The 22,745-nt window shown below is 39.9% G+C and overlaps 1 protein-coding gene across 4 annotated transcripts in view; it reads left to right on the plus strand.

The window, feature by feature from the left end:
• gabra2a (gamma-aminobutyric acid type A receptor subunit alpha2a) overlaps nt 1–22,745 on the plus strand; it is a 241,636-nt gene that overhangs the window by 176,712 nt on the left and 42,179 nt on the right. For all 4 annotated transcript variants that reach the window (XM_063043210.1, XM_063043208.1, XM_063043209.1 and 1 more), the window contains exons 6-8: nt 2,909–2,991; nt 16,710–16,853; nt 21,306–21,458. In XM_063043210.1, coding sequence (XP_062899280.1) covers nt 2,909–2,991; nt 16,710–16,853; nt 21,306–21,458 — 380 coding nt within the window. The remainder of the gene's footprint in view (nt 1–2,908; nt 2,992–16,709; nt 16,854–21,305; nt 21,459–22,745) is intronic.

The raw sequence follows: 22,745 nt of genomic DNA on the forward strand, positions 1-22,745 counted from the left end.
TCAAATGTGGGATTAGGAGGAACATTAAAATGATTATGAAAACTCCCTGTCCCATCACCACCATTATCCGCATCTTTGTTGACGTTCCCGACCCAACAACTAATATCACAAATCTGCCTGATTCAAGTCTTGACCACTGATTCCCCCGTCTGGTCTGATTTCTGATTCCAGTCAGGGATGTGAGCCCTGCACTAACTTCAGTCTCAGTGATGCCAGCAATTGGTTGATTGTGAACTTATCTGAAAAGTAGTGAGAATGGAGGTTCGGAACAATGTCAGCTTTGAACTGCAACATCCAGTGCCAGGGAACATACTCTGCAACTTCCACAGTTGGATGCATTAAAATTTTTAGTTCTGTTTCTTTTTTAATTGTGAATAAAATGCATATCATAGAATCATAGATTTGCATAGCACACAGAAGCTCAAGTCCCATCATGTTCAACTCATTAAAAAACCTATCCAATTGGTCTCATTCCTGATTTTTTAACCACATGGTAACTTGTTTTACATTTTAAAGTGTTTATGCAAATATCTTATAAATTTTATTTTGAAACCTGCTTCTAACACACCTTCCGTCTGAGTGCATTCTTGACCAAACATCATAATGCTGATTTTGTTGTCTCTGAGACTTTTGTCATTTGTGTTAAATCTGTACTGGCCTTTCTGCCCTGGGAAACATTCTTTCTTATTCCACTGAGACTCTTCAAATTTCAAACACTCCTTCCAAATAGAAACATAGAAAAACTACAGCGCAATACAGGCCCTTTGGCCCACAATGCTGTGCCAAACATGTACTTACTTATTTTAGAAATTTCCTAGGGTTACCCAATGCTCTCTATTTTTCTAAACTCCATGTACCTATCCAGGAGTAAAAGGAGTAAAAGACCCTATTGTATCCGCCTTCACCACCGTCGCCAGCAGTGCATTCTATACACTCACCATCTCTGTGTAAAAAACTTACCCCTGGCATCTTCTCTGTATCTACTTCCAAGCACCTTAAAACTGTGCCCTCTCATGAAAGCCATTTCAGCACTGGGAAAAAGCCTCTGATTATCTACGTGATCAATGCCTCTCATCATCTTATACATCTCTATCGGGTCACCTCTCATCCTGTCACTTCAAAGAGAAAAGGCCAAGTTCACTCAACCTATTCTCATCAGGCATGCTCCCCAATCCAGGCAACATCCTTGTAAATCTCCTCTGCACCCTTTCTATGGCTTCCACATCCTTCCTCTAGTGAGGTGACCAGAACTGAGCACAGTACTCCAAGTGGGTTCTGACTAGGGTCCTATACAGTTGTAATATTACCTCTCAGCTCTTGAACTCAATCCCACAGTTGATGAAGGCCAATGCTCCGTATGCCTTCTTAACCATAGAGTCAATATGTGCAGCAGCTTTCAGTGTTCTATGGGCTCGGACCCCTCTGATCCCCCACACTGCCAAGAGTCTTACCATTAATACTATATTCTGCCATCATATTTGACCTACCAAAATGAACCACCTCACACTTATCTGGGTTGAACTCCATCTGCCACTTCTGAGCGCAGTTTTGCATCCTATCGATGTCCCACTGTAACCTCTGACAGCCCTCCACACTATCCACAACACCCCCAACCTTTGTGTCGTCGGCAAATTTACTAACCCATCCCTCCACTTCTTCATCCAGGTCATTTATAAAAATCACGAAGAGAAGGGGTCCCAGAACAGATCCTTGAGGCACACCACTGGTCACCGATTTCCATGCAGAATATGACCCATCTACAACTACTCCTTGCCTTCTGTGGCAAGCCAATTCTGGATCCACAAATGAAGGTCCCCTTGGTTCCCATGTCTCCTTACTTTCTCAATAGGGCTTGCATGGGGTATCTTATTAAATGCCTTGCTAAAGTCCATATACACTACATCTACTGTTCTACCTTCTTCAACGTGTTTAGGCACATCCTCAGAAAATTCAATCAGGCTCGTAAGGCACGACCTGCCTTTGACAAAGCCATGTTGACTATTCCTAATCATATTATGCCTCTCCAAATGTTCATAAATCCTGCCTCTCAGGATCTTTTCCATCAACTTACCAACCACTGAAGTAAGACTCACTGGTCTATAATTTCCTGGACTATCACTACTCCCTTTCTTGAATAAGGGAGCAGCATCTGCAACTCTCCAATCCTCCAGAACCTCCCCCATCCCCATTGATGATGCAAAGATCATTACCAGAGGCTCAGCAATCTCCTCCCTCGCCTCCCACTGTAGCCTGGGGTACATCTTGTCCAGTCCCGGAGACTTATCCAAATTGATGCTTTCCAAAAGCTCCAGCACATTCTCGTTCTTAATGTCTATATGCTCAAGCTTTTCAATCCACTGTAAGTCATCCCTACAATCGCCAAAATCCTTTTCCATAGTGAATACTGAAGCAAAGTATTCATTAATTACCTCAGCTATCTCCTCCGATTCCATACACACTTTTCCACTATCACACTTGATTGGTCCACTCTCTCACATCTTATCCTCTTGCTCTTCACATTTTGAGTACCAAAATCCTTTTTCAATATAGGCATCAAATTATAAATAAAAAGAAATTTAAATGCTATTTGAAACAGCAGATGTGTACATTTAAATTTCAGTGGTGATGATGTGACTTACAGGTTAATGATCTTCACTATAATTCAAATAAGTTAATTTTAGATATAAAATATATCAATTTGAAGACCATAATTCAACTATGCACTTATCAATGATAAAATATCGTGCAGAAAATCACTTTTTACTTCCCCTTGACAATGTGGATTCAGTTTGTGTAAACCTGAAGATTTATAATTGATTCAATGTAACTCTGAAAAAATGCTGGTGACAAAACATAATTTGTACCAGTGGCAGTTTCTTAAATGGTCAATTACTATATGTTCTCACAGGCTTACTGTCCAAGCAGAGTGCCCAATGCATCTAGAGGATTTTCCAATGGATGCACATGCTTGCCCCTTGAAATTTGGAAGCTGTAAGTATTGAGATTAGTATATAATCTGGTTTTCTTGATTTAAAAACTTCGATATACCAGCTACATTTATTGCATTCCATGAATTCAGGGCTATCTGCAATCTTAGCAGACAAAAGGGGAAATGTCAAAGTCAGTTAGTCAGTGGTGCTTGACAGTGGCTTGGGAGAAGCGCAGCAAGTCTTCCCTTAGTGGCTACACCAGTACTTACCAAATGGAAGGTGGAGAGATGTGGCAAAGTGATACTCAGGTGGCTCTCCATCATGACTGCACTAGTCATGATCTGGTTTCTGGTGTAACGGCCGTGGACAGCATCCTTCAAAGTTCCCGATCGGAATATTATACTTCTGGAGACTTTGCTTGATAATTACCAACAGGAATGTTTATCAGTTTGAACTAAGTTAACATTTTTGTTATAATGGTTTGCAAAATGGCATGTGAATACTCCAAGTATTACAATGTAATTTTCAGTACTTTGCATTTGTACTAATTTAAACATATAATCAGAATTTACATAAATCTCACAAAGTCAGGGTTCATGTCATATAGTGTTCTTAGTATAAGATTCACTTTTATATCCCTATGGTTGTTGGTGATAATGTCCAGTATATTTACAGGGCTCCACTTGCAACTTATTTTGATATTTGATGCCACAAATAGTAGTTTAATCAAGATGCTATAATTCTGAAATAAAAAACAGAAATTAATTCAAATACTCCACAGGTGAGGCAGCACCAGAGAGAGAAAACAGAGTAATTGTCTCTGGTTGATAATCTTTCATTTGGACTTGGAAAAAGTTAGAAATCAATATTGTTTTAATTTCCATGGAAGGGAGAGAGGTGAAGGGAGCAAAGCAATGCCTGTATTGGTGTGAATACCACATATAGTGTCAGTGCTGGCTGAGAAAGCAATGTCTTTATTGGGCTGAATACCACATATAGTGTCAGTGCTGGCTAAGAAAGATGGTGAAGTTGATCTGTTTGAAGGAGATGAAAATAGATGGAAATAAGAGAGGGTGCAGAGAGAGGTAAAAATGTTGACTCTGTGACATGCATTGCTATAATCTTAAATAAAAGAAAAATATAGAGATACATAGCAAGTTAGCCAGCATCTGTAGATAGTGATTAATATTACCAGTTAATAACCTTTCATCAGAACTATTAATAGTTAAATGCTATTTTGTTAAAAAAAGGAGTTCAGTCTCCATTCTATTGATTCCTAAAATATAATTATGCCTTGGAAATTATTAAATGATTTGGATGAAAAATGTAGGTGGTCTGATAAGAAGGTAGCAGACAACACAAAATTAATGGAATTGTGCATTGTGAGGAAAATTGTCAAAGAATATAGCAGGAACTATATGTGGATTATTTGGGCAGATAAACGGCAGATGGAGTTTAATTCAGACAATTATGAGATATCCTGTTTTGGGAGGTCAAATGCGAGAGGAAAGTATACAGTAAGTGGCAGGACTTCGAGTATTAATGTATAAAGGCATTTTGTTGTGCAAGGCTGTAGTTCCCTGAAGGTTGCAACACAAGTGGATAGGGTGGTAAATTTGGTAAGTTAGGTTGTAGCTGTACAGATAATCAACCACCCGTGTTCTCCTCCCCCCCCCACCCCACTCCCCAACACATTACAGCCATTTGAGCAATAGAATGCACAAATTGCTAGCCAAAAACATAAGATACAGAATAAATTCACTCTGTTTCATGTAGTCTACATAGTAGGACATGACACTAAATGACAATAGTAAAATTGTAACAATAAACTAAATGGTAGCAATAAACAGTTGATGTATCTGGCATGACAAATTAAACTGAGTCTTTGTAGAACCTCCTCTCCCCACCCTGTTGCTTACACACAGAGATACTGTGTGATATTTTCTGCTTGTTTGTTTATCTCTTCTTTAAAACCCTCCCTTTCTCTCGCACATTATCCTAGTCTGCATTTTCCTTGTCTGACCACTTGGGTTGAATATTGATAGAGGCTGATTGCATATTCAGAGGCTGCAGAAATTTGGGGGAAATTTGGAATTTTGTATTTTTCCCTAGTGTTGTGCTCTTTGCGAATCCAGACCTTACTAGCCTGAGGTTCAACTGATTGAAATGCTTGGCTTCCATGTGGTTGAGGAGTATTCTAGAAGAGACCTCAGCTGCAAGTAAGTTGGTTGATACTGTGGTGGGTATGGTGTCCTCTTGTGGGTGACCCAATCAGGAACCCAGAGATGTATGAAAAACATCTGATAGTGTACTGTCAAGCAGTTAATAAAACTCTTCCTTCACTCCAAAATTGTCCTTCACCTCCTGGATTTTCTGAGCTTTCCATAACTCAGCCAGGCAGGGTGAGATGGGTAAAGATGAGGCTGGCACCACAACTATACTTAGGACCTAAAATTCAGCTAAGTTAAGTTTTTGATATGCCTATGAACGGTTAGCTATATGGAAATAACTCAGAAAAGCCTAATGTAACAGCCCTTCCAAATGTTTCAACCATGTTTCATCTTCACTTGCCAAACCTAAAAGGATGACAGTGTAGGATGCAGAAAAAGGGCTCCTCACTTCTGCTGGTGATTCAATAATCTGTCACAAGGGAACATTGGTGGCGGACCCAAATGCAAGACACAGACGCTGAAGTACTAGGAACAGGACTCGGTGTGTCAAGAAAGCAAGTGGGGAAGTGGGGAAGAAAGGACGCTGGACATTGACACAGGCCCTGGATGAGACTAGGATGCAGGGCCTGGGCTAGGACACGGACAAGAAACACGGAACCCGGACAAGGAGCTTGGACTAGGGACATGGGACTCCGGAACTAGAGCCTGGACAAGGACCTGGAACCTGGGTATTGGTTGGGACTAGGAACCTGGATCTTGACTTGGAACTGGAATCTGGGTTTAGGCTAGGACAAGACGTGGCTACAGGACAGGACGTGAGACTCCTGGACAGGACGAGGGAACTCCAGCACCGAACGAGGGAACTCCAGCACAGAGCTGGGCGAGGTACTCCTGGGCTGGGTGACGCATATGGACAGGACAAGAACACGAAGCCTTGACTTGGTCTTGGGAGACAGGAACCTCGGAGCCTTGGACTTGGAACTCAGGAACCTGGGAGCCTTGAACTTGGAACTCAGGAACCTCGGAGCTTTGGTCTTGAGCGCGGGAAACACGGAGCCTTGGACTTGAACACAGGAACATGGAACACAGAGCCGGGACCCCTCCTTGGGAGCAGGACATAGGGCCGGAACTCGTACACAGCACACAGAGCCAGGACCCCCTCCTTGGGAACAGGGCCAAAGGTCGAGGTTCCTGCTATACACAGTATACTGAACACGAAGAGACAGTTCTCCACTCAGGGTAGTGGCAAACAGCCAGACCTACCCAGCGGAGGCGAGGACACAAAGAGACGGTTCTCAACACAAGGTAGCGGCAAATGACCAGATCTACCTAGTGAAGGCGAGAACACAGAGACAGTTCCCAACTCAAGGTAGCAGCAAACAGCCGGACCTACCTAGCAAAGGCGAGGACACAAAGAGACAATTCCAAACAAAGACAGACTGTTCCTTATCTTGACACAGCAAGGCCCCGGTCTTGCTCCTGCGGTTGAACTTGATGGCGTTACAGGCGAGGACGCAGGCAAGGCTTCAGAAGGAAGGGGAAGGGAAGGGAATAGTCCAGCCCAAAATGAGAATCAGGTGCCTCAATTGAGGCACCCTAACAGAACAAGGGAAAACCAGAAAACCTGGAATAAGGATTGATGGACCGGACTGTGAATCAGAATGCGGACTTCACGGACCGGACCATGACATAATCAGCAATTATCTGTTTTTAGGATCCGACTTTACTGCATTTGGGAAGGCAGGAAATTTACTTTATGGCAGGTATTTCCATAGTCTCATTTTGATGTGCTATTATAAGCATGCCAGAAAGATACTTAGGTAAAAATAGCAAGTTCTTTTTCTCTCTAATTCTGCAGATTGGTTGTCAAGATGCCCTAAGAACTTATGTGGCTTTTCCATCAGGTTAATTCAGGAGAATGAGGAGCAAGGGCCAGAACAAGACCAGATGCATGGTTTCCTCTAACTTTTTTCTTTCTTTCATTCATAGAGATACAGCAAAGAAGCAAGCCCTTCATCCCAGCCCATCCATGCCTTACTCCCTCCCCCACCTGATTCCACCAGTTCGACCAATGCCTACTCACTAGGTCAATGTACAGTGGTTAGTTACCTTCCAACCACACATCCTTGATGTGGGAGGAAATAGCATTACCTAGAGGAAACCCACATGGTCACAGCAAAAATATGCAGACTTCGCACAGACAGGACACAAGCTTAGCATTGACCCAATCATCTAATATTTGAGGCAGTATCTACCAGGTGTGTCAATGTGCCTCCCACTTTATAGTGTCCAAATAGTTCTCCAAGATCCTATGTGTTCCTCACCCAAACTCCAGAAACAAAGTTGCAACCTTTTCTGTCCTCCAACCCATTTTTGATTGAAGATTTTGTCGAACCTTCTATTCATGCTTTACTTGCACAAAGGACATTTTTTTCAATCCCATTAGCCCTGTGCCTATCAGGTACATGGCCTGTCCTTAATTTATCCCCTTGTTCTGCTGATCAGGTGTTTATTCTAGTTGATTTTGGACAGGGGTTGAGTAGATGAGCAGAAGGAGCTTCACACTGCTATGGCTTTATATTGCTTGTGACAAGTCTCTCTACTCTTTAAACTGGAATTTACTGTGTAAGCTCAATGTTATTAACAGTTGATGAACCTTTTCTTCAATGTCTAGCAGAGCTTTGTGATCAATTTTATGGAGAACAGAATTATTTGAGATCTACACCTCATGTATTAAAACAGAATCTGCTGGGAATACTCACCAGGTCAGGCAGCATCAGTGGAGAGAAAAATAGAGTCACCAGTTCAGATTGGTTACCTTTCATTTGATGAAGGATCTTCAACTTAAAATGCTGTCTGTTTCTCTTTCCACAGATGCTGCTTAAGCTACTCAGTGTTTTCAGAATTCCTCGTGCAATTTTACATTCTCAGCATCTGTCTTTATTTTTTGTTTTCAGTTGTACAGATCTGTGCATTTAGTCTTTTGCAGCCAAGCAGTTGATGGCTTTAGGTTGCGATGGAAATTTAATGTGACTGAAATTATAACCACAGTTTGAAGCACAAGATCAACCTGAGTTTGATCATTTGTTGAAAGCATTGCAGTGCCCAAACTGTAGGCTATTACACTCAGAGGTCAACTACGGTGTTAACACCAAAAATACACATAACAGCTAGGTTTTGAGTGGTTCAATCTTTCCCATTCCCTCAAGTCAGAGAGCTGGATGCATCTTCTCCTTTATAACCACGTGTTTCTTGGTGTTAGCTTTAGCAAGTAGACATGCTTTTCTTGAATAAGAGAAAAAAAATAAGAGGTAGGTTGTAGCAAAGATGGTTAACAAAAGAATCTAACAGTTTATTGGAGCTAATGGGCCAATCAGTTCCTTAGAAATTGTAGCTAGCGCCTGCAGAATGCACATCAGAATCAGGTTTATTATCACTGTTTTATATGATCTGAAATTTGTTGTTTTGCGACACCAGTAAAATGCAAAAACATAAAATCACCATGAATTACCCAGATGGTGAGGGTCCATAATGATCGATGCTGCCTTCTTGAAGTACCACCTCTTGAAGATATCCTCGATGGTGGAGAGGGTTATGGCCATAATGAATCTGACTGAGTTTACAATCCTCTGCAGCTTCCTGAGGGTTGTAAACTCAGTCAGATTCATTATGGCCATAACATTGGAAACTCTGTACGAGGCTGTGATGCAACCAATTGGAATGCTCTCCACTGTACGTTTATAGAAATTTACAAGAGTTTTTGGGAATATACCAATGAAGTATATGATGCACCCTGGATAGAGATGTTGATTGTCAGTAACTTGAAGCTGCTCGCTCTTTTCATCACTGATCTATTAATATGAATTGGATGGTATTCTCCTGACTTTCTCTTCCTGAAGCCCACAATCAATGCCTTGGTCCTGTTGACAATGAGTGTGAGGTTATTATAATACCAATCAACCGACAAATCTCATCCCTTTTGCCATCCGAGATTTTACCAACATTGGTGTCATCTGGGAATTTATAAATGGTGTTTGAAGTTTGCTTAGGCACATAGCCATGCGTTTGTAGAAAGAACAGAGCAGTAGCTATGCACGTTTCTTGAGGTACGCCTATATTGATTGTCAGTGAGGAGGAAATGTTATTACTGATTGATACTGACTGTCATCTCTCAATGAGGAGGTCAAGAATCCAGTTACAGAGGCTCAGGTTTAGAAGTTTGTTGATTAGGCTCTTGATGTGAGTTGGCAACAGCACATGATGAACTTTGAGCTCTATAACAACCTACCGATGCTCTCCACTAAAATCGAGGCGAGAAGACTGCAACTAGTGGGGCACTGTCTATGCCACCCTGAGCTACCTGCCAGCCTAGTCATCATATGGGAACCCAAGCATGGGAGGATGAACCCTGGGCGCCCTCCCAAGACTATGGTCAACACGCTCCTAGAAGACAGCAGCGTGGCTAATGTAGATGAACTGAACACACTGATGAGGGAGATGGAGAAGTGGAGAGTGGTTCATCGTGCCCGATGCTGGCCCCCTTGGCCTGGATCGATGTAGTAGTAGCAGTAGTGATTAGTACTGAGGAGGTGATGGTATTGAATGCTGAGCTGTCATCAATAAACAGTATCCTGAGGTATGTATGAGTGTTGTCCATTTGGTCCAAGGCCAAGTGGAGCGCCATCAAGAATGGGTCTGCTGTAGATCAGGTGTGGCGGTAGACAAATCGCAGCAGGTCCAGGTCCTTGTTCGGGGAGGAATCAATTTGAGCCGTAAACGACTTCTCGAAGCATTGCATTATGATAGGTGTGAGTGATACCAACTGTAGTCATTGAGGTAGCTCACCCTATGCTTTTTGGGCATCAGTACAATTGTTGTATTTCTGAAGCAACATTGAGAGGTTAAAGATGTTACTGAACACTTGAGTCAGTTGGCCCAGGATTCGCCTCATCGGGACGTAACAGCATGCAAACGCTGCCAACGCTGCTGTACATCCATTACTTGTCTCTGCCCATCCATACAACCTGTCAGTGCTGTATGGTGCAAGATCTGTATCCACCAGTACAATATTCCAGTGTTTTAGTGACAGACTTGAGTCTCTCAGTATTGTTCAAGTGTGGTACAGTGGTAGACCTCTATCTCAATGTTACACGTGACAAGCCTGTACGTACAAATACATTTCTCACTGCTATTCAGTAAAAAGCTGCACCATCAGTAATATGCCCATGTTGTACATTGACAATTTCTGTCAATTGTTCAAGACCCCACCCAGACAGTGACCAGGACTGTATCCGTATTGTACTGTGACAGATCTGTGCCCATCAGTGTAGCTCCCTTTGGTCTAGACTAGGATGTTCATCTAAAACTGAATAGAAACCGGACAATCAGGCTGTGTCTAAAACCAGTGGCAAGTTTGAAAGTAATGGATAAGAGGTTTTGAGGAGATCTGAGGATGAATCGTTTTTGACCGAGAAGGTAAACACTCATAATGTTCAAGAAATACTTAGAAAACAGCTGTGGGCCAAAGGATCTGTTTCTGAACTGTATTACTCAATGGTTCCATGATCCTTTGCTTGTTGGTCACAGCTCAGACCAGGCCCTGGATCCAGAACCCAGGCCTAGTATAAGTTCCCAAGCTCCGTTTGATCCCATTTTGTTCTCAGGCCTCATACCGATCTTGGATCCTAGATCACAGGACCAATCTAGTCGTTCGAGCAGGTCTAATCCAGTTCTGAATCTACAGGGTAGGCCTTAGACCTCAGGTAGAATACAAGGGGAGCTGAGTTATCTTTTCTAAGGATCTGCAGCCACACCTTTCTCCATAGCTATTCACTATATCTCAGACATCCCATCCTGCAAAAACTCATTTCAGGGAAGTAGCACCCCCGGCCCCCGCAACCCCATACAAGTCTACAGAGAGTTTGGCCTCATCATGTAGGACATCAATACTGTAGCTCCTTAGCAGCCAGCCAGCTAGTTTAAATAACCTTAGCTATGCTAATGAACGAATGACACCTGTTAATCTCACCTCAACATGTCTTTTACATTTTAACCCACTATGGGCAATAGAAAAGTCACTGTTGCAAACAGTGCAGTGAGCGACACTGTCATTATTTTTGAGGTCTGTAAAGCCCGCCCACAGAGAAAACTGATAGGTCTACTTAGCAGGAGTCCCCAATATTTTTGCACCACTGATCGGTTTGATATTGACAATATTCTTGCGGACCGGAGTCGACCGGCGGGGGGGTCGTGTTAATCATGACCGGAATAGCGGTGATAAGTCAACTATAAGTCACTTATAAGTGGCTAATACACTCAATTTCGTTTCTAAAAGGGTTTATCTAACGAATTTAATATTAAACACACAGCGCATAATTTCCTCACATGAATATAGTGATAAGTCAATTATAAGTCACTTGTAAGTCAATAGCATCATAACATTTTAAGTAATGCTTGGACATTAACACACATATATTTTCCTCGTATGTACATATAAAATCATTGCAACACACCAATATCGCTGAATCATTGGGAGCCCTGGGCTTGTTTCCCTGCAACAAGGCAGTCCCCTCGAGGGGTAATGGGAGACAGCGATACTCAAAGGGGATTCCTTATGTCCAGTCTATTCCGCAATTTAGTTTTCGTTGCATTCATTGCAGAAAACTCCACTTTGCAGAGATATGATGTTGGAAATGGAAGCAACGTTTTCAGTACTTTTGTGGCTATCTCAGGATATTCAGCTTTGACTTTGATTCAGAATGCCGGCAAAGATGTCATGTCAAAAATACTTTTCAGCTCACCATCATTTGCAAGCTCGAGGAGTTGATCTTCTTCCTGCGCTGACATGGATGACACGTGGGTAATGACCTCGCGTGCGTTCAAGTTCAACAGTACGTGACAGGGAATGAGAAAAGGTGCAGCTGACTCATATTGTTTCATATCGCCAAATTATATTGTTTCCTCATGGTTGGGGACCACTGTTAGCATGAAGAGAGACCAATCAGGATGCTCGCTCTCCCTCTCCCTCTCCGTCTAAAAAAATCGATTTCTGGGATATTGTATATAATTTCCAGGCGTCAGGGAGCCACTATCAATATGCGGGAGACTCCCAGAACTTCCCGGAGAGGTGGGATGTCTGATATCTTGCTACATGTGATATTATAAACCATTTCCAATTTCAGTACAAAAGCCTGAAAGCATAGAGTATACCATCAGACTCAAGGACAGCTTTTCCTCATTGTTATAAGACTATTAAATGATTCCCTTGTATGATAAGATGGATTCTTATCCTCACAATATACCTCATTATGGCCTTGCACCTTATTGTATGCCTGCACTGCACTTTCTCTGTAGCTGTTACATTTATTCTGCACTTATTGTTTTACCTTGTACTACTTCAATGTACTGTGTAATGAATTCATCTCTACAAACAGTATGCAAGTCAAGCTTTTCACTGTACCTCGGTACATGTTGCAATAATAAATCAATTTCAATAATATTCCTCTTGGTTAGTATGCACTGAAGAGCCTGTCTACAAATAGCTGCTCCTACAAAAAGTCCTGGGGATACCCAGCTAAGTCCTCACAGCCATAGCTGTACAGTAAAATGGATGTCTTGTATCAAGGTCACTCCACATAGCTAATTTTCCTTTCGTACCAAAAAGTCTGATACCTTAAAAAGATTATTGGCCGCCCAATTGCCAAGAGTAGCGACTCATGCCCTGCGGTGACATTGGCAGGAGCAGAGAGAGGAACAGAGAATTGTGCATAAAATTTTAACTGGTGTTCTCGGGCAAACAGAGAGTTTTGATCTGCCTCAGTTTCAACAAGTGTTAACCTGATGCTTTTCCTGCCTCCCCAGGTGAAAATAAAAGATCACGTTTGTGGATCTGACTAATGTTTAACCTTAAGATCAACATCACTTGATGTGTTGTGAAAGATTTGAAGCCATGGAGGGAAATGCAAATTAATTTGGATCATGTCTGCAAAAGACCCTCGGAATGAGTACTTAGATATTGCTCATCTGGAGGAATTTGCTATGTAGCAGCAGGATTTGTACTCAGAGCTGGTACTGGGGTGTTATGTAACTGGTGGCATTGTTTGTGCCAAAATATTTGTAGATGCCAAAGTAGTGCCTGAGCCAGTATAGATTCCAGCCGGCAGCAGTTTAAATGGCTGAACTTACCATGATCCTAGACATACTGATCTGTTCTTTTGTAGAGATCGGTGGCGAAGAGAATTCCCACTCCACTGCATGTGCAATGATTTTTGGATCCACTGTATGAGAAGGCTACCTGAAAACGTTTGAAGACATAATCTTATGTCATAGTGAATTAAATGTCTGTTGTTTTAGAGTTATCCTGTGAATCACAACAAAGGCACAATAAAAGCATGCTTTTTGTCAGTATCTTTGTGATGCCTGAAATAGAAATGAAGATTGAGCGTAATAGTTATATTTGCAGGGCATATTGCTTTAAATCTGCATTGGAAAATCACCAAGCTGTTACTATTGTAATATAATTTAAGCTTCTCCTACCATTTTGAGAGTTTGTCTGTTTACCACCCCTCACCCATCTTTCCTGCAAGTCTCTTTTAGAACCGTTGCTTTTAGATGTTTGACGGCAATAGTATTAGAATCTTGCAGTTTTAACATGACTGTCGTCACTGTCGATCCATCACGCAGAGAAGCTCATAAATATTCTGAATATTACAGCTTCCAGAAGTGGTGTGCAGCCATCTGATTATAAAAATACAGTTCACAAAAATAACACGTTATTTATGAGACGTGTTTTGTATGCATAAGAAGCACTACAAACAGATGTATACAAGGGAATAAATCAATCTTTTGCTCAGCGGATCACAAATAGTCATCACTTCTCATTTTCCTTTAAATAGCTGTTTAATATATTTCCACTTTAGAAAATTATTCCATTGGATTATTTTCTCTGCAAGTTTCTGGCAGTCCATCTATTTTCTACTTTATAGAATATACCCAATGTCCCAATGTACATCTATATGTATTACAATCTTTTTTGAAAATTCCAGCATTCCTTCATGTATGCTTTTCACAAAAGATTAATTGTCTATTGCCAACTTGGAGTTTGGCTGACTGATATTCACATCTATTAGTATGCAGGCAATGCAGGCAGATATTTCTCCTGCAGGAGTCAGTCTAGATGTGCGTGTGCTCCCCACTAATATTAATTCTTCATATGTTTTAAGATTGGCTCAAATGTCCCAGAGAGTGACAGCCATCAGGTACCCAACATAAAACATATTTTGGATGTTCTCAATCTCCCGAACTTCCAGCAAGCTAATTTATAAATTACAAAAAGAAAACTGAATGACCAGTAGCATGCCCTTATGAGACATGAACTTTTGTCTTTTTTAACTGCACTTCAGATCCAATTCCCTTATCTTAATTGGGTCCTGCTCACAATACATACCTGCTCAGAATATAAAAGAAATTTGAAGGCCATAAAATGGCAGATGTGAGCAAATTAGCTTGGTTTGGGTGTTTGCCTTAGAGTAGTGGTCGCTAACCTTTTTAAGCCCAAGATCCCCTGCCTCAGCCTTAGTGAAAGGCACGATCGACCTGCTAAATCGGTTAGTCACACGCATGCACACCGGGCAGAAAAGACCGGAAATAAAACCCCACAACCCGGAAACAACCTCTCTTTCCAATCAGCTTTCCGTAGCGGGAATATTGCTATATTACCATTATCATAATTAGTATTACTTATTTTTATAATGCTCACATTACAACACCTTTAATTCTGTATTTCATTATTTAATTTTATTTCAACACGAAAAATAAATGAGTAAAAATTGACTGTTGCACTCAGTGTGATGACTAGAGCTGAATACTTTCTGCTAGTTCCCTGAAATTTGGCTCATAACTACAGACAAGACAGTTTGAGACAGTCTGTGAGGTGTCTGTCAGTAAGACAGCTCCTGTACTTAGATTTCATAATTTTCATCTGTTGCAGCACAGCACCCTCACAAACCTCCTGACAGACTGAATATTTGAATGGACAGTTTCCTTTGTTAAACTGAATGTTGAATCTGCCACGTTTTTCAGGTGTTTTGTATTGGTAAACTGTTACTGAGACACTAGTATAAATTTCAGAGGTACGCAAGATAATGACACCACTGTTTTTTGTTTCCCAGTTATTTGCATTTGGGGAATGTTGGAATTTAAAGGGAGAGAAGTGTTGTAATGTGAGTATTATAAAGATAAGTTAATACAAATTAGGATAATGATAATATAGCAATACTCCCACTACGGAAAGCTGTTTGTAAAAAGAGGTTGCTTCCGCGTTGTGGGGTTTTACTTCCGGTCTTTTCTACCATGGTGCCTGGCAGGGGAGCTACACACATGCGCACTGTATTGCTATATTACCATTATCCTAATTAGTATTACTTATTTTTATAATGTTCACATTACAACAGTATTTGTGTATTTATTTTTCATTTATTTCGGGATCTACTGGGAAAGTCTCAAAGATCGACCGGTCGATCGTGATCAACTGGTTGGCGACCACTACCTTAGAGAAACAGATTTAATGTTTACAGTCATTTTGAATTTGGACCTGAGTGTTTCTCGCACTTCCTGTTTTGTTTTAATAATTCTACCAACTGCAGATTTTTTCTCTTTTTTGATATGGTTCCAAGAAATTAATTTGAACCATATCAAAGGAAGTTTTACTCTGCTTTCACTTTGCTACACTCCACCTCAGACGCTTTGTTGCTGAGGCAAAGTGACACAAGGCAACGAATAAAAAATTCTGGTAAGCAATTGACTTAAACATGCAGAAGTGAAAGTTATAATCGGAATTTTCCCACTTTCCTATGGTAACTTCAAGAGATTTGAAACTCTGGGCAATTTGTTCTTGTGAGTTAAGTGCAGGAAGCATAGAATTCTTGGGGAGTATCAGGACTGGAGAGTTTATATCTGAGAATTTTGTATAGTACTGTATATATCTCATACCTTTTTCCTAATTTTCCATAAGTATACACTCCCATGCCTTAATATTGCCATCAGAGTATTGAGGGAAAAGGATTTCCTTATCTCTAAGTGATCTGTATAATCTAAACTGTTGCAAAGTTGCAGAACAAGTATCAGCCAATTTGTTTTCTAATGATTTAAATGCAAGCAGTGTCCTAGTGGAAATGGTCTACAGTCCTGAACATGCCAGACCATATTTCTTAGGTAAGTGAAGTGGTAGGAGACCTGGAGAATCCTTGAGGAATATCAGAACAGGAAAGAACAGACATTAAGTTTGCTTATGAATCCACCACAACTGTCTATTCATGTAATTGCAGTGAGGGCTAATACTGGTCTCCAGTTATGAATCTGAGTACAGTAATAATGCTTCTTAGGTTAAAGGTGCTTTTATTTATAAATGTATTAAGTCACATTTAATGGAAATAAGGTATTTATTGGGAGTAATTTCATTGAAACAAGTAAAATATCTACCTTCTGCTCTCATTACTGTGGTAGGCAGTATTTATGCATAGGTCTGCAAGGATGGGAAGTAGAGATGTGGAGTGGCATTTAAGCCAAAGACAGTAATCTCTGTTAAAGCTTTCTTTCATTGTATTTGCAGATGCCTATACCCGCACAGAGGTGAATTACAATTGGACTGATGGACCAGGAAAATCTGTGGTCGTTGCAGAAGATGGTTCTCGCTTAAACCAGTATGATTTACTAGGACAGACTGTAGGAGAAGAGCTTATTCGGTCCAGTACAGGTTTGTAGCTAGCATTGTAGAAAATAATGCTGACCGTTACAGAATCTCTTTTATTTGCGTGTACTAGAAGTCATGAAAATGACGTCACTAAAATCCTGAATGTTGTTAGGAACCTGTAGTAACCATTCAGGGAACACATTTATTACCAGAGATCGCAGTTTATTTAGAATTTTAATTATTCTTGCTGCAGCAATGATAGTAGAAATTTATAGTGGAGCATGTTTCTTTCGAAATTCCAGCTCTTTTGGATCTTTTTGTAATTTCTAATGGACGAGTACATGTAAACTTTCCACGCACCCCTCTCTTCGATGTGACACCAAATTGAAGGAACATTGATCCCTTGTTCATTTGTGTCTTTAGAAGTCATGCCATACTGGAATTCAACAGACATCTCATGAGCTCCTGGATGAATAGTCTGTGGAATTCCTTGTCTATTGTGCCATATGTTTGGGAAGTTATTAATAATGAAGCAGCCACAATTTCAGCGGAGAGATTTGGCCATGTAAGGCAGACAAGGTTAGCATGCTCCCACCTCATCCACTTCTCACAGAATTCTGAAAACCTGATACTCCATATTTATTACTCAAGTGAATTTACCTCTTAGGGTTTACAATCAAGGTTAATAACAATTATTATCATTTAATCTACATCATTACAATAGATTATGTATAGCTTCTATTTACCATGATACTTGGGCAGCTTGAAATCCTATCCCCAATGCTTCCCAAAAATAGAGGAGACCTCTTGCAATGAAAAAGCTTTTATTATTTTTTTTTAATGAACTTCCCAGTAGGCTGCCTGGCCTGTGAAGTATTAAAACTGCTTCGTTTCTGTGTAGTCCAGCTATCTGAGTGTGATTATTTAGAAGATAATTGCAAAAAGAATTGCAAAAAAAATTGATCATGGCAAAAATGGAGTACTTTTCAGGTCAGTGTCAAGGGACAATGTTATTGCCAAGGTCATATATTCTTTTTCATTATCAGAGCATAAGAAGAATTTGTGTACCTATTTTATAATTATTAGGAAGAACTTCAATTTATATATTACATACACACACAAACACTTTGGTAGTTAGACCATAAGACCCATAAAATGTAGGAGCAGAATTATGCCATCCAGCCCCTCATGCCTGCCATCATCTGCCATTTCTTTGCCCATTCTCCCAATCTGTCCTAGTCATTCTACAGATTCTCTGCTTCCTCAACATTACCTGACCCTCCACCTACTTTTGTATTATCTGCAAACCTGGACACAAAGCCATCAATTCTATCATCAAAATTGTTATGGCTGACCTATTAATCCTCTCATCCTATTCTCTTGTCTTCTCTATGTAACCTTTGATGCCCTTACAAATTAAGAACCTATCAACCTCTGCTTTAAATACACCCAATAACTTGGCCTCCACGGCTGGCTGTGACAACAAAATCCATAGATTCACCACCCTTTGGCTAAATAAATTCGTCTTCATCTCTGTTCTAAAGGGACATCCTTTTATTCTGAGGCTGTGCCCTCTGGTCCTCGACTCTCCCACAAGAGGAAGCATCCTCCCTATGTCCACTCTATCCTAATATTTCAATAATCAATGTCTCAATGAGATCCACCCCATAATTCTCCCCTTAATTCTTCTAAACTCCAGCGAATACAGGTCCAGAACCATCAAACGCTCATTACATGTTCCCCTCCAGACTTAAGAAAGCTTGGTTTTATTAAGCAAAGGAGAGGTATAAATGATGGGATTGATTGTTCTTCCAAGTCAGCTGTGAATAGTAGTGGATCATACTAATTGTTGCCTAATAGTTCGCAGCATTTATTTGGTTTCGTGGAATCTATATCGCTCCTGTTTCTGCAACTGCCAAATATACAGAAAAGCTCTTTACATGTACTTTAATTAGCAGGTATAGACTACAGTATATGTACCATAACCTCTGCTTTACAAGTCCAAATTGACAGATGCTGCTTTATAAATGTCAAAGGACTCTTAAATGGGCTTTGCAGCTGATTCACTTCTTCGGTTCTGTTTATTTACATATCAGAGTATAATCACTTACATCTTAAAGGATTATGTGCTAACAATTAGTAAATAGCAGTAATGAGTTGAGTGAAAGGCACTGATTTTTAATTTGTACATAATTGTGAGTAGGTGTTTAGTATTATTATGGCATTTGTAACTCTTTGTGTCTTTGGAATAACAGGATATGTCATCTGGAACTGATCTGCATAGAGAGTTTTTAGAATTACAATCTCAAAAAATCTACAGGAAAAGAAATTGAATTGTGATGCTGATAGTAATTATTTGCTCATTTGATGAAAAGCATATACGCAACAGCTTTGTTTAAATTAACATTAATGACTGAATCCAGTTGGTGTCTACCCTCAATTTGATCTGATTGAAAGCAACTAAAATCTAGTTAAAAATACGTTTCTACAACTGCATTGTTATTGATGTGACGTTTCGCAGCAGTGCTGACTTTGAAAGTACTGGAATCTGATATGGTCACTGTGTGAGATTGACTGAAAAATGTGGATTTCTGCAAATATTGGACTATATAATAAGGCAAGTTAAAATGAAACCAGACAATGGAAGGAAGCTAGGATGAAGGAGGGCGAACATGATAGTTTTGCATTTCATGTTTAATTTTGTTAAGCACAAATCCCAAGTTTTTGTTATGTATTTAAATCTATTGCATGAATATTTCAATATATAAAGAATTTAAAAATAATTAACTTCTTTCATTGACTGAATTAGTGTGATTTCTCAAGTCTATCTGAAGGCATTAAGATGTAGTCTTACAGGATGCATCATCTCAATTAACCCCTTTCTCACTTCCTTCCCCTTTTCTACCCCTCGCTGCAGTGTAAATGATAAGGTCCATGTCCTTACAATGTCTGTACAACAGAGTCCAATTTTACGTATCCCGTCATCATTCTACATATATAATTATGTTCTACCTCATGAATAAGAGTCCAGTCTAGTTTGAGGAGCTAAGGATAGAAGAGATAGCACTTACCATTAAGCGTTATTTGCTCATAAAGCACAATGGGCTGTCACATATTGAACTTGCTATATAGGAGGTTCATGTGTGTATGGCAATGTCACTACTTGGAGATTCAGGAAACAATAGCATTTGTTTTGCAAATGGAGCCCCGAGAGACTCTTGGGTGCAGTCATCACACCCATTTCCTTCTGAATTTCATACTCATTTTGAAGAAAACATCTTTGATGTGATTCAGTGTGAAATTTGATAACAATTCCATCATATTCTGGAATGATCTGGGTCTAAAAGATCAAGGTGATAACGACATTCATCTCTACGGACTGTGGAGTACAGGCACTATCTGTAGAAGGTGATGTGTTACGTAAAGATAAGCTTTGCGATCCATAGTCCCTCGATAACATTTGGAATCAGGAGGCTGACTCCAGAAAGACTTTATAGGAACAGTTCCTCCTGACCAGAGCTATTCCTATCCTCTGCTATGACCTTCACCTCAAGGAGACCTTTACCACTATCTACTCTCTTCCATCTGTGTTCTATGTTCTATCTAATTGTGCTGAAGGGACAATAGAGCAACGACAGTGTCTCAATTTTTCAGGGTTAACAATAGGCAGCCTTCTTTATTGCACTGTTCAGAAAGTTCTTATGTTTCTCTTGCTCAAAAGGTCTTGTTACTGACCTAGAGCTCAGTTGCAAACCATTCTCCAGTAAACCACCAGTTAGCTATTGCAGCTGCTATAATGACCTGCTTTCCCATGTGTTACCCTGTCTAGTTACATGTACTGAGTCAGTTTTTCAGGGGAGGTGTCAGCTTTAACAAATGAATTGACATTGGACACTCTTTATTTCATGTAGGTACACACAACATCACAAACAAATGCCAAGTGTGGCGTGAGGCACTGTGATGTCCAAGTTACATTTACCAATTGATTTTACACCCTATTTGCATAGTTTATAAAACTTGTGTGAAGTGATTGAATGTCTCAGGGAGTATCTCTGTCGGCACTTCTGTCAGATTGATGGGAAAGATCTACAGAGGGCTCTGAGGAAATCGATTTATCTTGTTACCCATGCTGAATATCTGTAAATTAGTGAATTTATCAGTTGACATTGAAAATATTTAGGTTTCACTGCTGTAAACCAAGAACATACAGATCCAATTAAATGATTTTATGTTCCTAGATCTCAGAGGGTAGTTGCTTTCTAATATTTGCTTTCGTACATGTATTGAAGTTTGGATCTGCTTATTCTAAATGTCAGCTCAGGGAACAAAAACTAGAAGCATATCTACTGATAAAGAAACTCAGCCTTTCTCACTGGCCATTTTAAGTTAACCAAAGGGGGATGTAGGTTATGTCTATATTTTGTTCGTATTGTAAATGATTGGTATAGATTCTAGCAAACAAAACTAGTCTATGTTTCTATTGCAATCCGAGTTGTAATCTACTTTTCACTGCAGGTGAATATAAAGTCATGACAACATATTTCCACCTGAAGAGAAAAATTGGGTACTTTGTGATCCAGACCTATCTGCCGTGCATCATGACTGTCATACTCTCACAAGTGTCCTTTTGGCTGAACAGAGAATCAGTACCTGCAAGGACTGTCTTTGGTAAATAAGGTTTTACAGTCTTTCTAACCTTTTTCTAACCTGTTAAATGCTTCTGGTCATATCACTGAGCTATTTACAATAAATGTTACTTTATTTATATTGGGATAAATATTTGTTACTGACCACTACGTTTAAATTCTGACTAAGTGACATTGATAGGCTGAACACATTGAACTTGAAAAGTTATTTTCATATATTTGTTTGAGATGAATGCAGATTATGTGCATTTCTATGTTTAAAATGTTCATTAAAATGCAACATTTAACTTGTGGACAACAGGAGAGGTAAGGTTTGTTCATCATGGAGTAATTAGGCTGATAACACACCACAGCATCAAGTCATTTCCAGCTAGTTTTGTTTCAATAATGAAAGCAATACTATCCATCTGGAAAGTTAGCTAACCTGACTATGTTTAGTATAAATTTGTTTGGGATGTAGTTACATTGTATAATAATATAGAACAGAAAAGATCATCGTGACAACTCAAGTTCATCCACAGAGACTGGCCCAGCTGCAGTGTTTTTGCAGCTGAGCTGTCAGGGAGTCGAAGGGCCACATTATTTTCTTCTGTGCTTATACTATTTACTGATGCAAAACTAGGTTTCATGCAGTCGTGTGTTACTGTCTGATTGTGATCTAACAATGAGTCAATCTTTAAATTATGGAACTCTTCTTTTGTCAGAAAGCAATGAGTCCTATTGAAGGGTCTCAGCCTGAATTGTCAGCTGTTTATTCATAGATGCTGCCTGATCTGCTAATTTCCTGTAGCATTTTGTGTGTGTCGCTCTGGATTCACTGCATCTGCAGAATCTCTTGTGCTTAAAACATACTACCTGATTGGAATTGGCGACAAAAGGCTTTTAGATTTATTTGATAAAATCACTTTAATCTAACCAATATTTTCTTTATAAAAAGTTTATTATTCATGTACATAGATTTCAATGACTCTGAAAATGGCAACAAAGCAGTATCTTGCCAGAGCTGAAGCTGTTGAATAGCTTTATAAGGGGAAATTGAATGATTTTCAACCAATTGGGATACTTGAACAATAATTTTGAAGCAGCTAAACCTCATCAGTAGTCCGTCTAAGGAAATATACGATTCAAATATGTAATTCCCATAACATTCTTGTCTAGAAATTGATATTAAAAATGTGCTGAAAGACCATTCTACAGATTTTCAGTTTAGTCACATCCAAGACTAAGGCATCAGGTTTATACACTGGCCCTGAACTAGGTAGGCCTAGGTCTTTTGAAGTCAGGTGGGAGAGACAGCCTATTATCAGGA

The sequence above is a fragment of the Mobula hypostoma genome, chromosome 3 (assembly GCF_963921235.1).
Source record: "Mobula hypostoma chromosome 3, sMobHyp1.1, whole genome shotgun sequence".
Lineage (NCBI taxonomy): Eukaryota > Metazoa > Chordata > Chondrichthyes > Myliobatiformes > Myliobatidae > Mobula > Mobula hypostoma.